The sequence below is a fragment of the Neoarius graeffei genome, chromosome 12 (genome assembly GCF_027579695.1).
Source record: "Neoarius graeffei isolate fNeoGra1 chromosome 12, fNeoGra1.pri, whole genome shotgun sequence".
Classification (NCBI taxonomy): Eukaryota; Metazoa; Chordata; class Actinopteri; order Siluriformes; family Ariidae; genus Neoarius; species Neoarius graeffei.
Window position 1 is genome coordinate 67,418,881 of NC_083580.1, and position 17,423 is coordinate 67,436,303.

At 40.7% G+C, this 17,423-nt stretch overlaps 1 protein-coding gene across 1 annotated transcript; it reads right to left on the reverse strand.

Annotated features, from left to right (window-relative positions):
- Positions 1-176: 176 nt before the first annotated feature.
- On the reverse strand, positions 177-17,165 carry LOC132895555 (cytochrome c oxidase subunit 8B, mitochondrial). Its single transcript, XM_060936290.1, has 2 exons — positions 16,960-17,165; positions 177-486 (listed from the first exon to the last, which is right to left on the reverse strand). The coding sequence occupies exons 1-2, from the start codon at positions 17,077-17,079 to the stop codon at positions 388-390; spliced, it is 219 nt and encodes a 72-aa protein (XP_060792273.1). The 5' UTR covers positions 17,080-17,165; the 3' UTR covers positions 177-387.
- Between the last annotated feature and the right edge of the window lie 258 nt (positions 17,166-17,423).

The window sequence follows — 17,423 nt, forward strand, 5'->3', positions numbered from 1 at the left end:
GTACGCAGACTTCCGGTTCCGCCCATTTAATACAGTATTAAATGTGTCTAGACCTGCAATTCCTAACTCTCAAACCCAAACCACATTTATTTACAGTCTCGAGCAGCGTGATCACAATCCTGAGTTTAAATTAATTTGCATTTCTGCACCAACCCAAGACACGACACACCAACAACTTAAGAGTTAAATAACATTTTTATTTTTAAGACAGAAGAGTGTAACATCATCCATAAGAAGACCCGCAAGACCAATTATTACAAGTCATTTTGCAGACATCGTTCATTTGTTTTAGAGATTGATGCGAATGAGAAGGTAAACTGCCTTGTGAAGGAGAGGTGCTCAGTGGTCCCAGTATGGGTTTGAAGGAAATGATCCTAGACTTCTTTTTCAGGCCCCTTTATTTTTGTAGCTCTCAAGGTTAGCCAGGACCCAACCGGATGGAACCAGGATGGTCATGGCAAACACCCCAAGACCAATTGCTGTCTCCTGCATGAAGGACAAACATAGGACGAGTTTATGAACAGTAAGATGAACAGAGATTCAAAACATCTAAATCAGGAAATGGACACAAACAGGCTAAGAACATAAAATGTGTGTTCTCGAGTTTTCTACAACTGCCTCATCACAGTACAAATTAGAGGACACCCACAGTGCTGCTGAATTCTGGAATCCCTGTCAGATTTTAGAAATCAGGTTTAACAAAACTCCAAGTTGATGAATACTGAGAAGGCAAACTCCATATTTGTGGCACAAGAACAGATGATCTGGGTTAGTTCAAATCAACTGAGCTCACTTACGCTACGTTCACACTGCAAGGCTTAATGCTCAATTCCGATTTTTTTGTGAAATCCGATTTTTTTGTGAGGTCGTTCACATTAACAAATATATGCGACTTGTATGTGATCCTCAGTATGAACGAAAAGCGACCTAAAAAAGTGTTCTGCATGCGCATTGCAGGATACGACGACGTCACACGCAGTGAGCATGGCCAGTGTTTACGGAAGTAAAACCGCCCGGTTGCGGTATGACTCATCCAATCTAGCTTGAATAGCTGTATCCCCCCAAATGGAAATCAGCTCCCTAACCTCTGCGTCCTTCCATTGAGAAGATTCAGAACCTTCACAGCCCGAAGCGTCCCTCGCATTGATGTCATGCGCATGGGCGCAGATACGTTTTTTGAACTGGGAGGGACAAAAAACTGGGGGGGGGGGGGGGGGGGGAGACAAAGCTGCCAGCAAACCAACCCCAACATGCCTGTCAAACTTGTTAGTAACCATAGCAACCAAGCTCGAGCTCACAACCTGTGCAGTCTGCGCAGCTCAACCAACCGAATATCAGTCTTTGTTTTATGTGAGTTGTTGCAACTATGTATACACTGCTGTGCACCTCAATAAACCGAATGGTAATTAGTCTTTTGATTTTTCCGTGAGGTTTGCCTTATGCAAAGAAAGACAGCATAGACATTTTTTCCTCCCTATAAGTGGGGGGGACCGAACGAGGTGAATTTAAATCTGACTCGTCCCACCCTCTATCTGCGCCCGTGATTATGCGCCATGTTGTTGTAACTTTGAGAGACCCGCCGCCTACTTCAGCGCAGAATAGTGACGTTTGTGGCTTGTTGATGACGTGTAAGTCGGATGAATGCGACCTGGCGGTTCAGACTGAAGTTGCATATGAAAAGAGCGGATAGGAATCGGAATTAGGACCACATATCCAAACGGCCTGGGTCGGATTTGAAAAAAATCGGATCCGTGTCGTTCATATTGTCAATAAAAGATCAGATACAGGTCACATATGGGCGAAAAGATCGGATTTGAGTCACTTCAGCCTGCAGTGTGAACGTAGCCTTAGACTTAAGCCAAGCATGATGAATCATCAATGGAGATAGGACACTACGATTCACCATGGCAACCGGCGAAGAGAAGAGAGAAAAAAAAAAAAAAAAGTCGTCACCCTGCTTCTGGGTTTCCCCACATTGTGGTGCACCCCTGAAAACGCACACTGCACCTAGGAGGTGACAGGCCTCCCCAAAAAAGTGGACTTTATAATTTTTTTTTTTTTTTAAATCTAAAATAAATTGCTTGAAATACAAGTTTACATGCATTTAAAAATATCAAGGTGCTCCAATCTAATCATTAGAATGTTTAAGATTTTAGGCTCTAATGATTATTCAGGGTGTTTCAAAAAAATTTGATATTATTTGAGATGTAAATATCCCAGAAACTACATAGTCCAGGCCAGAGGTTGACAACCCGCAGCTCCGGAGCCGCATGCGGCTCTTTCATCCCTCTGCTGTGGCTCCCGTGGCTTTGAGAAGGCGAGCTCATTTTGGAAAAAAAAAAATAATGTGAATAAATTATTTCTTTATCTTTTTTCATTGCAATAGTTATATCTTTGGAGATTGAGGTGTTCTTGTGACATTAAAATAAAACTTGTTTTAATATTTTGTCGATCAAAATATGCGTCACGTCCTGTATGCAACACCTGTTGCCGCCAGACAAGTTGTTACGAAATGCCGTTTGAATCGGCCGCGTGGTGGCCCAAGACCTGCATGCCGCCAGTGTGGTGTGAGGAGGGAGTGGCATGGTGGTCGCCCCGCGGTCCCTTAATCTGCCACCTACCCCTCAGTTGTACAGACGTGCTACATGGCGGGGGTTAGCAAGACACACCCCTGGGTTATTAGAACTCGTTTGAGTCTGCTGTTACGAGCCGGTGAAGGTTCCCAGCGAGTTCAGGCGTAGCTGAGGCGACCGTCAGCTTCGAGGCGGGGTGACGTGTCCTAACAAAGTGATTTATTTTGACCCCAGTAAGCTAGCAATGAATAAATCTAAGATAAGTTTCTGACACAAATAGAACATTTAGTGCATCAAGGACAGATTCATTTGCTTTCACTACTTGAGCCTCACAGATGAGAGCTTGCAATCCTGCATGAAAAATCAAAGTGATGTCTTGCAACCCTGATATGGATACGCTGTGCAGTGAAGTTCAGGCGCAGAAATCACATTAACCACGTGTACACCACGTGAAGAAAATAAGGAACTGAAATAAACATTAATCAATATAACAAACTGGACCACTTTATAAATGCCAGTGTCTTTTTTTCTCTCTTTCAGAGTTCAAAAGAATTTGGTGTTTTGCATTGTTAAAAATGGAAAATAAAAGTCAGTTTTCTGTTTGTAGTTTATCAATTTCATAAAAGCAACACACTTCATATATGAAGCATAACTTTTTTTTAAAGATTTTTTCACCTTTATTATTGGATAGGACAGTGTAGAGACAGGAAATGAGCGGGAGAGAGAGAGAGACGGGGAGGGATCGGGAAATGTCCTCGGGCCGGAATCGAACCCGGGTCCCCGGATTTATGGTATGGCGCCTTATCCACCTGAGCCACGACGCCCCATATGAAGCATAACTTTAAGGAAATATGGAGTGTTACCTTCAATTTAGTGGTCAAATAGGTTTTGTGGCTCAGAGTGGCTTTTAATTTGGTGGGAAACAGGCCCAAATGGCTCTTTTAATGCTAAAGGTTGCCGACCCCTGGTCTAGGCAAAAGAACCTGAACAGGCTTAAAGTGCATATTCTGGACCAATTTCGTTTTGTTTTTTTATATGAAAGTATGTCCCTTTACACACTCATCCAGAAAGGTAATTTTGCACAAGGCCATCTGTCTACAGCAGGAAAAAAAAAAAAACAACACGTCTGGAAAAATCCCAAGGGAGTCTGGAGCCAGAATCGTGACGTTCTCTGCGGAAGCACCAGCAGGCTGCGCGAGCTTGCGCAGTTTACGTGCACAGCCTGTGTAGACGAAGCGCTACCATTTCTCTCTCATTGTCCGGTCTTTTGGAAAACGATGAGTACTAATCCCATCATGATTGGTGTTGCTACAACCTCCTACGATGAATCTGTTAACCATTTTAATAATTATGTGATAACGTTGAAGAAATTTGTAGAAAACCACCAGGTCGTTTTCTCAAACAAACCAGCGCTGGCGTAGGATTCAGAGGGAGGCGTCCCGCATGTGACATCACGAAAATCAAGGTTCCCGGGAAATCCAAATGCCAAGTTTTTTCAGAGGTGGACCAAGTCGCCTCAAATGGCTTGGTTTCAACTGAATTTTTCTGGTATTGCGCAAGGTAAAAAAAAAAAAAATTTGCAGAGAATACAGAAATGTGACAGATATTTGACCAAAGTTTAATATAAAATAGAATTACAGTGATCTTGCTCCTGAATTTACCCATGATATGCACTTTAATGTTGAACAATATAAGATTTATTCCTCAAAATTTGAATAAGAAATTAAAAAAAAAAAAAAATGTTGACTCCATGAACTATTTCACAAATTTTCAATACTCGCGCTGCCTGAGACACGGCCTTCCTCTGAACTTTTTGTGCCGTGTCCAAATCTGCATTGCAGTTGGTGAATTTTTACAGAATTCTCTCATAAATGCACGCTGCACAGTCTTGTTCAACTGCGTTCAAGCGTACTCTAAAGGCCTCTGCATGCTCTTGTGACAAGGCTTTCGCAGATAGCTTTTCGCAGAAAGTTGTAATTTATTGTTGAGCGGGGAGTAATAGGCGTGCGCGATGTTATTCACCGCCACAATGCAAGGGGGCGCGAAGTCGCTAGGAGTAGTTGGTGGGTGTGGTTAGTGGAGTGTTTATCCTCCGGTTACTTATAATGACTAGAACTGGAGTCGTATAGATGTCCGTACTTCCTCGATCAACCGCTCTTCGTGCTGCTCCATCTTCGCTCGTGTTTTTAAAAATGGCGGTCATGAAAACAAAACAAACCGGGAAAGTAGGGAAGCGGAAGTGCGTGTACAGCAGATGTAGAGTGGACCAATCAGAGCCCTCTTGTCTGCGAGGCTTCTGCGGTGGTCACAATTTTTGGGAGGTGAGCGCAGAGCGTCTGCGAAGGGGGGGGGGGGGGGGGGGGGCTACGCAGACGCTGTCTGTGACGCCATCTGCGAGGATTGCGTTGTCAGCATAAATTGGCCTTAACGCACAAAATGCCTTTTCTTTTCCAGTGAATGGCATTTCTATACCTAAGACTAAAACAAAAAAAGTTGACCCGTTTCCATACATGCTGTTAAAATTTGAGGTCAATTGAGCTAGAACTGGTAAAGTTTGATATTTCACAATCTAATAATTTGACACACCCTGTATATAAAAAAAAATAAAAAATAAAAAAATATCAGGGTCTCAAAATTATCTCCCAATGCAAGGCTATGAGAATTAATTCAGCTTCAACATTAATTGGGTTATGAGGAAAAGGACACCCCGTGTTCAACAACAGCTTCAGGCTCAGCAGGAGACGGCAAGAAACTGTCCGTTTTTTGTTTTTTTTTATTTTTATCATTTTGGTTTTTTTTTTTTGGGGGGGGGGGGGGGCAGGTTTGGTTCACACGGGGTGGGGGCAAAAACAGTCTGAGGTAGAAAGGCACACAGACCTTAAACGCTGTAGATAGAGATGTTTGAATTTGCACTGGTCTCAGAGAGATGTCAAAAGCTTCACCTGTCCCTTTTAAAAGGGAACTGAAGTCATTTTTCAACTTGCTTTATTTCTTAATGTGTTATTCAATTACTTTCAGTTTTATTAACCTTATATCGTGACTCGTATTGGCATATTATATTACAACCCCGATTCCAAAAAATTTGGGACAAAGTACAAGTTGTAAATAAAAACAGAATGCAATGATATGGAAGTTTCAAAATTCCATATTTTATTCAGAATAGAACATAGATGACATATCAAATGTTTAAACTGAGAAAATGTATCATTTAAAGAGAAAAATTAGGTGAGTTTAAATTTCATGACAACACCACATCTCAAAAAAGTTGAGACAAGGCCATGTTTCCCACTGTGAGACATCCCCTTTTCTCTTTACAACAGTCTGTAAACGTCTGGGGACTGAGGAGACAAGTTGCTCAAGTTTAGGGATAGGAATGTTAACCCATTCTTGTCTAATGTAGGATTCTAGTTGTTCAACTGTCTTAGGTCCTTTTTGTCATATCTTCCATTTTATGATGCGCCAAATGTTTTCTATGGGTGAAAGATCTGGACTGCAGGCTGGCCAGTTCAGTACCCGGACCCTTCTTCTACGCAGCCATGATGCTGTAATTGATGCAGTATGTGGTTTGGCATTGTCATGTTGGAAAACGCAAGGTCTTTCCTGAAAGAGACGTCATCTGGATGGGAGCATATGTTGCTCTAGAACCGGGATATACCTTTCAGCATTGATTGTGTCTTTTCAGATGTGTAAGCTGCCCATGCCACACACACTAATGCAACCCCATACCATCAGAGATGCAGGCTTCTGAACTGAGCGCTGATAGCAACTTGGGTCGTCCTTCTCCTCTTTAGTCCGAATGACACGGCGTCCCTGATTTCCATAAAGAACTTCAAATTTTGATTTGTCTGACCACAGAACAGTTTTCCACTTTGCCACAGGCCATTTTAAATGAGCCTTGGCCCAGAGAAGACGTCTGCGCTTCTGGATCATGTTTAGATACGGCTTCTTCTTTGAACTATAGAGTTTAAGCTGGCAACGGCGGATGGCACGGTGAATTGTGTTCACAGATAATGTTCTCTGGAAATATTCCTGAGCCCATTTTGTGATTTCCAATACAGAAGCATGCCCGTATGTGATGCAGTGCCGTCTAAGGGCCCAAAGATCACGGGCACCCAGTATGGTTTTCCGGCCTTGACCCTTACGCACAGAGATTCTTCCAGATTCTCTGAATCTTTTGATATTATACACTGTAGATGATATGTCCAAACTCTTTGCAATTTTACACTGTCGAACTCCTTTCTGATATTGTTCCACTATTTGTCGGCGCAGAATTAGGGGGATTGGTGATCCTCTTCCCATCTTTACTTCTGAGAGCCGCTGCCACTCCAACATGCTCTTTTTATACCCAGTCATGTTAATGACCTATTGCCAATTGGCCTAATGAGTTTCAATTTGGTCCTCCAGCCAGTCCTTTTTTTGTACCTTTAACTTTTCCAGCCTCTTATTGCCCCCTCCCAACTTTTTTCAGGATGTGTTGTCATGAAACTTCAAATGAGCCAATATTTGGCATGAAATTTCAAAATGTCTCACTTTCAACATTTGATATTGTCTATGTTCTATTGTGAATACAATATCAGTTTGAGATTTGTCAATTGTTGCATTCCATTTTTATTTACAATTTGTACTTTATCCCAACTTTTTTGGAATCGGGGTTGTACATTACACTTATTGGCCTTTTCGGTTTCTAGCCATGGTGAATGTAGTTTGTTTGGCCCACGGCAGGTGTCGCTTATCTGCATGATCTTCACGAGACTTGTGCGAGAATTCAAACGTAAAGTGTCAGTGCCACCATTTTGACAACTTAACACAGCAGCCAGATCACCACATCACTCCAATTTAGATTAATTTAAAGATTTGCCAGCTTCATCAGTGATGGAGATTATTCCATACAACTTTGAACCAACATGGAGTAGAGAAGAGTTGGAAAGACAATGGGATAAGGACTAGTCCGTCGTGATGGTATTTACGTCATTACTGTCGCACAATTAAAATGTGCAGATTAGGCAGTTGGTGGGTTTCCAAAATGCATGTATTTTTGTGATAAACACATTATACTGAGGACATTTCCCACATAATCCTCACTAAGGTTTCAGACAGCACTACAAAATGGCATCCCCACTATATAGTGAGTAAGGAGCGATTTCAGACACACGGAAAACTTCTGGCTTGATTACATCAGCATTCAAAAGAGGGCGCGTGCGCGTCTTTTGACAACGTCGGCAGATGTTGGTCACTTGGATTTCCGCTGTACGTTTTACTTCCATCCTACGATGTCTCGCACAGGTCTCAGCGAATCTCGTTTACGGCCACTGCTTTAACGTATGGGCTGATATTACATAGCATATTTCAAAACACTCATAACTTGCTATAGCAGTGATAAAATAGCAATCAAAAACGTATTCCTACAGTTCATAAAATGAGAAATAGAATTTTGATAAAAATTGCCTTCAGTTCCCCTTTAAACAGAAGTAAATTCCTGCTCTGTTACAACCAACTGCTCTGTCTCAGAGGTGAAACAGACCCCCACCCCCCTCCGGTCCGCATTCAGACCTTTCATATAGAACGCAAGACGGAATAAAGGCGCAAGATTTCCACCTTGAACGAGCTGTGTAAAAGGGGTTAGAGTCTGTTACCACGGTAATTGACCCAGAGTTTGAGTTGCCTCTCTTTCTGGAACAGAAAACCCAGAGTTTCCCCTCATCTTAGGGCTAACAAACTCCAGTTTAACTAAACCCGACATCCGGAACCCCCCCAAAAAAGAAAGAAAAAAAAAAAACTTCCACTGTAATGTGACATGCTCCCCCTCAATATCGATTCAGAGAGCGAGCAACAGACAGACGCAGGTAAGGGATGACTGTTTATAGCTGCTTTAAAATGTGTTAACAGAAAAATAGTTTGCTTTATGAACGTTCCAAAACACTGAATCTGACTAAATGTAGTTTGTATGAGGTGCTGGCCATTTACAAATAATTGTTGGGTGGTCACAGTTTTGCGTCATGTTGGGCTGCATCACAGCACCCTGTTGTGGATTATTTTCCTGTTACAGCATGCCTTATTTTCTTATACAAAAAATTGTAACTACTCATGTTATACCTATTACACATTCATAGTATACATATTAATATGCAGTTCTAATGTTTCTATAGCAACAGCTCATTCAAAGGACTTCTATGGCAGACAAGCTACAACAAAGTCTAAACAGTTTTTTTTTCAAAGTGTGAGACAGGAGTCTAATCACTGACATGGTGAAGATTTCTGGAGAGACATTTACTTAAAACATATACACAGAGCCATGGCCTCACTTTCGTTTATAAATGCCTTCAGACCTCAAGAAATGGCATAGGAATAGTTTTAAGCGTTAACAATACATCTAATATCGTAATTTTTACGATTAAAGTGATTCATATAGGTAGCGGTCTAAGTGAATGACCCTGACATCCGTAACGTCACAGCAAGAAGTCTATCGGTCTCATCGCCATTTCCGCTATACTATAACACAGAGCTGACTGCAACTCCGATCCTCCATTTTGAGGTAATTTATCGCCATGTCACGTAGATGTGTTGCTGGCGGGTGCAGCAACACGACAGGAGGTGGATTTACATTGCATCCATGGCCCAAGAATATTCAAACTGCAAAGATGTGGACACGTTTTGCGAGTAGTTCACGGACACATTGGGCAGCTATGAAGTGGCTTCTCCTCTGCTCTGCACATGTTACTGAAGATTCGTATGAAACCTCTGATCTGTTGAGCGTTGGCTATAAGCCCGTATTGAAAAAAAGTGTGCAGTACCAACAATTAAAGAAAAAAAAACCAAGTGTGTGTAATATGTAAAAATTTTATTTATATATATATATATATATATATATATATATATATATATATATATATTTTTTTTTTTTTTTTTTTTTAAAGTGAGTTCAGTTGCACCAGTTCTCCGGGAGCATGAGCAGAGGGTTGTTGGTAAAACCCGGGACGGAACGGGACATATTGCTCGGGCAGTGACCTCCCCGCGGTTGTTGCTAAAACCGGTGACATCCCGCTCCATCCTGGGTTTTAGTAATTGCCTGAGCCGAGCAGTAATGGCAGAGTACTCCGTATGGAGAGAACGAGTGACGCAGTCGTCTGATTTTCTCCACTGGATATTGCTGCCATCTCACCCTTACGTGGAAGACGTGAATGAATGGAGAAGTGAACGAACAACTGTAGAGCCAATGATTTTCCGTTTCAAAATCTGGCTTTTTCCGTTTCGGACAATGAACAATTCCATTTCAAAATTGTTCCGTTTGGCTCCAATTTAGTAATTCTGGCTGGCATGATTTTACTTGGGTTTCAAAGTATTGCATCTCTAGACACAAATGGCCCTTTGCATGATGAAGTCATTCATTAAAATAAATAACAATTACACTGACAGTAGGCTGATAAATTGCATTAATAAAAAATTAAAGTGGGATCACAGATTATGAGACAACTCAAAATACTTTACTTGACATACTGATAAATCAAGAAACTTGGATCACAGTTAATGAAAACCCATCTCATATTGAGTACTGATAAATTAATAGGGATAAATTAATATTCAGTAATACTGAGCCTGTAATAATACTCATAACTGACTGTTTAAAAAAAATAAGATCCCATATTACTCTATACCCATCATTTTTAGTACACCACAGTACTCATGAAACAATGTTTCCTAACAAAACACAGAACACACACTCAGACTAGAATAGTTTAACTTTGATTGTAATGACTGATCTGCAAGGAATATTCAGGACTGTCATTGAGCGCTCTCAGAGTACCTAGAAATGCTGCTCGATATCGCCATTATGATAGAGCATCATAAGTTGTTTAGTGTTGGTTTCCGTGAGACTGAATCTTCTGTCATTTAGAAGATGTTTATACATGGAGAAGGAGCGCGTGGAAAAGGGACACTTGCTTGAATGCCGCATCGGCGTGCGAATTCTTCCAAAGCGCGTTTTTTGGATTTCAGGTGGTCCTTGCACGTGCCAACCCTGACGAAATCAATACTAAGGTCACAAAACTTACAAAAAATGTCATTGTCAGCGTAGAAATCGTCTGAAAATTGCTTCGCACGCTCAGAAGCCGTAGCTCTACTGATAGGATGCATTCGTTTCCTTTTCGCGGTCGCCATTCTGGTTGCATGGGACGCGGGGAGCGAATCTGTAAATGAGCAGCTCATTGGCTGGCTAGGTGTGCCACAAGCCAATCACAATCACCGACAAAGCTGCCTTGACCGGAAAGGCATGTCTGCTTGGGCGTTAGCGGCAGTTACGCAGAAGCCTTCTGCAGCAGTTACACTTTGACACGCGAGCAATGTTGAAAAAATGAATACAAGCGCAGATGTACTAAAAAAAAAAACATTATTTCCAAACATTTCGTTTGGCAGTCAAAAATCCGTTTCACTATAAAAATTCCGTAATTTCCGTCCATTTTCTGCGATCACAGAAAATCATTGGCCCTACAACTGAAAGATCATTTCAAAACAAATCGGCCACAAGCTCAGCCTTCAAGAAGCGAGAACACAGACGGGTAAGCTCCGACTCTCATTTGGATTATATTTAAAAAAAAAAAAAAAAAACTCGTCGTTTACCTGCATTTAAATTAATACATGTAACATGTATTGTGCATTTAAGTTACCAGTATAAGATTTAATTTGCTTCAGAATGTGATCGTCTCAGCTCATCTGATTATTTAATTAGCCTTTTACATTTTAATCAGTGAAAATGCATGCATGTACATTGCATAAGTTATAACACCCATCCTGTTTTAATGAGAGTCAATCCACAATCAATGATGTCAAATCAGTCTTAGTTGAGCAAGTCGGTAATGGTATTTCTTACTTTCACCATAAATTTTTATTTATAATGACTTGTCTATAGCTGTCAAAGGTCTTGGCCTTTGAACCGGTTACCGCAGTGACATCACACACTCAGGGCTGGCTGGCTCAGCGGGGCAGCTCAAATGCCAACTTTGTGGTCGATTTTAACTCTCAAAAATATATAAATTTTTTTAATTCCCATTTATGCAGCATACAAGAGTCAAGGATGGAGATACTATCCACTCAGAAATTAATTTAAAAATAAAGGTTCTGCATATTTCTTTGATGTTAAAGCAGATGTCTCGGGTGTTAGCGCTTTGTAAGTCAGTAAACTTTGACATGTCGAGAGTCTTCAGGACAGAGGACTTCACGCTTTCTTGGTAACACGACAAGCTGTGTTTTTTTTTTTTTAAAGATTAACTTCAGAGATGAGAAGAGATACTGGTGAGGGAAAACTACCCTCACCCAGATGCTATAACAAGTGATATCAGGACCTAACATCTTGCAGAGATTCCACAACTTTAAAGTAGCTACAAACAGACAAAAAAAAAAAAAAAAAAAAAAAGTACAATCATTAGCAAATTGGTGTGGTATAAGAGGAATAAAGCACTGCGCAGTAGGTTGTGGGGTTAACAGTAACTCTGCTTCAAGTTGGGCAGAATCACAGTATCTCATGCATGGTTGATTATTTTCCAAGAAGCACATGACCCCATCATGTTTTATTCCTTACGCTCCAAAAACAAATATACCATGACTAGAATCAAGTTCAACTCACATTTCTTGTTTTTAACCAGCTATTTAAGTTATTTCTAAATATTTTTCTTACCAACATCAAGCTTGAACTTCTTTAATTTACAGATAATTTATTTCAAGAGTGCTTCTATACGGAAGGAAGCAAACATTAGCCAATCGAATAAGACCATTTTAAACTTCAAATGAGTAAATAACGAGAAATAGGCTAATATTTGTTCTACGAAACTTGACCGTGAGAAATATTAAACAACGTCCTTTATTAAGGATGCACGGCTCGAAATTCGCGGTGGTCCGGTCGCCCGAGGCGACTTAATTTGTCATTTGGCGGGTAATTCCTGTCACTAGCCAGCCCGTCTGGCTAGTTGAAAATAAAAAGAAATATATATGAAGCGAAGATTCAGACACACCAACTAAAGCCGCAACGTATTAAGCGTGTGCCATGTCCGTGTTAATCGATGTGTTTATCGGCAGGACGGAAAATACCGAAGAACTCCGAATCATATCGTGTACGAGTCAGGCTGTCGGTTTTTTCACTACTGCGCATGCATATAACGCATCTCGTTGAATATCGCGGTAATCACGTTACCAAATTCAATAGATGTGGCCACATCACCCATTTAAACACGCATTTTTGTTGTTTACATCTACATCTGCCAAAGCTACGTTGCAATGTGGAATTTTCTGAAAGGTGTACAGAAACCGCCAGAGACGGGGACAAAGCGACCTCGGTCTGAAGAGGAGAAAAAGGCCGCCGATAAAGCGTACGAGAAGGAGAAACGACAAAGGACTTAAGTAAACGTGGGAGCAGGGTAGGCCTTGGCTGCGATACGGTTTTTATGGCACAATTAATTTTTTTTCAAGTTGATTCCTAGTCAATATGAAGCTCCTAATGCTTTCTCTCTCATAAATGGTTAAATACAGAAAGCATGTTGGACATATTTTGGGTGCTATAGTCATGATAGTAAGTATATTTGTTTTCAATACTCATGCACCAAGTAGCTAAGTTTTCCAATATATTATTTGTTATTACTAGTGCATCTCAAAAAATTAGAATACCATGAAAGTGTTCCTTTTTTCATAATTTAATTCAAAAAGGTAAATTCATATATTCTATAGTATTCATTACACGTAAAGTGAAATATTTAAAGCCTTTTTTGTTTTAATGATTATGGCTTATAGCTCATGAAAATCAGAAATCTAGTATCTCAAACAGTGGCGGCTGGTAGTCTTTCAAACAGGGGAGGCTGGTCGGTTACGATATTTCCAGATTTTAAAAGAAAAAAGAAAAAAACACATCAATTTTGCCCATACTCTTGCCTCTGATCTGGCTGATTGTTGGCAGGGTCACAAACTGTGAAATAACAGGTTCTTTTGGCCCATTAGCCTACTGTCATGATGGTGGTGTTGGGGGGGGGGGGGGGGGGGTATATTTTAACATTTTATATTTTAAAATTGTGGCATGTTGTTTAAAAATTGATCATTATTGAAAGCAGCTCTTTGTCAGGAACCTCAGCAGTAACAGCAGAGTGTTCTGGAATAGGCACAAGCACTGACCTTGGGGAGCCAAACATGGAGCTGGGTGCCACACATTTCATTCAATGACACTTTCCCTATATTTTACTTATTTTGACTGAGAAATGTTTTATTGACAATTTTGATAACCCTTCACTTTTAATCCAGGTCTGTAGTGTGAAATGTTCTCGGCTGCGTTTTTGTTTAAAAATGTTTTCCAAATTGTAGCTGTGTTTAATTCATATCCAGAAAAATATATATTCCAATATAATATACTCAGCATAAACATTTTAAATAGATTCTATATTTTGGTCCATCCATGACATATTACTAAAGTAGCCTATTTACTGTTGTTGATGTGGGTCACTTGCTGTTAGCCAATTCACTTTCTCGTACCAGGAGAGCTGAAAGGAACGAGTATTATTCCCTACCTTTTTCACCAAGTCAATGTGAGGCGTTGGTCTACCCTGCTCTTTAATTTTTTCCTCGAAAGGAAGACTGGCAAATGGCTTCGCCAAAATTAAATCAACAATGCTTGGCATCCGTGCGCAGCTTTCTTGCTAGCTGACTAGCCCCCTCAAGTTCAAGTTCAGTCACTCAAATAAACGAAATTTCTGGAACTAAGATAGCAAACTTGACAACACTATATTTACACTTTATTTACAATGAAAATATATACAAACTAAAAAAGGTGGTAGAAACCGTATGTAATGAATGAAATCGAAATGTAAGCTGATCTCTTACAATACACCACAGCACTTGCGAATCCGCATGGGACTGAACTGAAACTCACCGCTGCCTGTCTATATTTGAAACGAGCTGTCAAAGAAAATATCCGGCCACTTTCACCAATCACCAGTCTCCTCGCGGAAAGCTTTGCCATGTCCCGCCCACTGTGAGGCTGGGAGTCCGTGGGCGGGCATTTTCGCAGTATTTGTCCAATAATCGTCTTGCATTTTGAGATTGAAAAGCGCATAGCTCCCAAATGCCATTGAAGTGCACTGAGGCTGGGCTGCATCGCACTGTCATGAGGGGGGGGAAAAAAAAAAAAACCTCACGCACACATTAGGCAAACTGGGGAAAGTTATAACGGAATGATTTTGCACTGTAGTTGGGTTGAGCACATTTCTATGATTCTGGATCTGAAATAGCAATGTTATAAGGTCGGCTATAACATAAGCCTAGCGCAATTCATCCTACACGATGTTCGTCATTTTTAGAGGAGGCTGAGCCTCCCTCGTTGTCTTAGAGCAATCGCCCGTGATCTCAAATATTATTAGAATATTCCCTAAAATCAATAAAAAAAAAAAGGATTTACAATACAGAAATGACCAACTTCTGAAAAGTATATTCATTTATACACTCAGTACTTGGTTGGGGCTCCTTTCCCATGAATTACTGTATCAATGCGGTGTGGTATGGAGGTGATCAGTCTGTGGCACTGCTGAGGTGTTACTGAAGCCCAGGTTGCTTTGGTCATGGCCTTCAGCGTATCTGTATTTTTGGGTCACGTGTTTCTCATCTTCCTCTTGACAATACCCCATAGATTCTCTATGGGGTTCAGGTCAGGCAAGTTGGCTGGCCAATCAAACACAGTAATATCATGGTCAGCAAACCATTTGGTAGTAGTTTTGGCACTGTGGGTAGGTGCTAAGTCCTGCTGGAAAAGGAAATCAGTATCTCCAAAAAGCTCCTCAGCAGATGGAAGCATTAAGTGCTCCAAAATCTCCTGGTACAGTAGATGGCTGTGTTGACTTTGGACTTGATAAAATACAGTGGACCAACACCAGCAGATGACATGGCACCCCAAATCATCACAGATTGTGGAAACTTCACACTGGGCTTCAAATACCTTGGATTCTGTGCCTCTCCACTCTTCCTCCAGACTCTAGAACCGTGATTTCCAAATTAAATGCAAAATGTACTTTCATCTGAAAAGAGGACTTTGGACCACTGAGCAACAGTCCATTTCTTTCTCTCCTTAGCCCAGATAAGACACTTCTGGCATTGTCTCTGGCTCAGGAGTAGCTTGATATTAGGAATGCGAAAGTTGTATGCCCTTTCTTGAAGATGTCTGTTCGTGATGGGTCTTGATACACTGACACCAGCCTCAGTCCACTCCTTGTGAAGCTCTCCCAAGTTCTTGAATCAACTTTTCTTGACAATCCTCTCAAGACTGCGGCCATCCCTGTTGTTTGTGCACCTTTTCCACCAATGACCTTTTGTGGCTTACCCTCCTTGTGGAGGGCATCAGTGATCATCTTCCGGACAACAGTCAAGTCAGCAGTCTTCCCCATGATTGTGGTTGGGTGTACTGAACTAGACCGAGAGATACACTGTGTTCATACTGTTTTACTCAAACTTGAAATGAAATATTCTAATATTTTGAGATTTTTTTTAATGTTTTTGTACTGTATGCCATACTGATTAAAATTAAAATAGAAAAATGCCTGAAACATTTTAGTTTGTGTGTAATGAGTCTATAATATGTAACATTTTCACTTTCTTAAATAACTGACGGAAAATATTGAACTTTTTCACAATATTCTAATTTTTTGAGATGCATTAGTATATTATGGTGCTCCGTGTTGTTCTCATTTATGTATTTAACAGGATCAAAATACTCGGGTCTTGAAATAAATGCACATTAGTCATGAACAATGGTAACTACTCTCTTGTGTTATTTTTGACAGAAGTAAAATTCATACATGAACAAATTTTGGCTAGTTGATTTTCTGTTTGGCGAGTTACTTTGGAAGGGAACTAGTCCGGCTGGCTGGTGAAAAAAAAAAAAAAAGAGAGAATTTCTAGGCCTGGGATGTATTAATATAAAAAGCATAACTGCCGAGAAAAAGAGTTTTTAAAAAAGTATAAAAAGGTCAACTAAAACTAGCTATGTTTTAAATAAAACTTTAAAAAAAACTCTTATTAAACCCGACAAGTTATTGTAATTGTTAGAGCGTGACCTTTTCGGTGTGATTTGCTACCTATGCTAGGCTAGGCTAATTAGCCGTCTAACTAGCCTAGCTTTCCAGAAAACAAAACACTTAAATTTTCTATTTAAAATACAACCCGTTTTTCCTGCAAATCTAACAGACTCCTAATATAATTACTACCATCATAATTTCCCGTACAATTATTCCCCCTCACACGTTAGCTAGTCAGTTAGCTTCACCCTGCTATGTGAAGGTTAACCTAGCATACACTGCGCTAACAGTGAAGGTCCGGCGCCCAGAGAAAAGCGCGCCATTAACAAGTAAAAACCCTACGAAAGACTTACAGCTGGTCCCAGAACATCTTTTGCGGGTTTTGTTGTGATGTTCGCCCGCTGGGTGATGCCTGTCCCCCGCAGAGCCGGAGCTGAGCGGATTCGGGCGAATCCTCTGAGCAGTGTAGACATGATGCAGCGTCTAAAGCAGGTCGAGTGCTAATGCTAACGCTTCAGCTGAGGAGATTTGACGGAAGGGAAAAGAGAAATGGCTTCTGGGAGTTTTCTTCTTCTTCGTCTTCTTTTGCGTTGAATGGCGGTTGGCATGCCAGCTTAAAGGTGCATTACCGCCACCTACTGGATTGGAGGGTGGAACAGAAGATTGGCAGGGAAGAAATAAAAGAAAGAGAAAAAAAAGAAAGAACCACCTAATTTTTCTCTATGACACCTGTTTCTTTTTAAAATGTTATTAGTTGGCCATATATGCGTCCTAATGCCTTACCTAAGATGTTCTCGAGTGTGAAGTTAAAGCATAT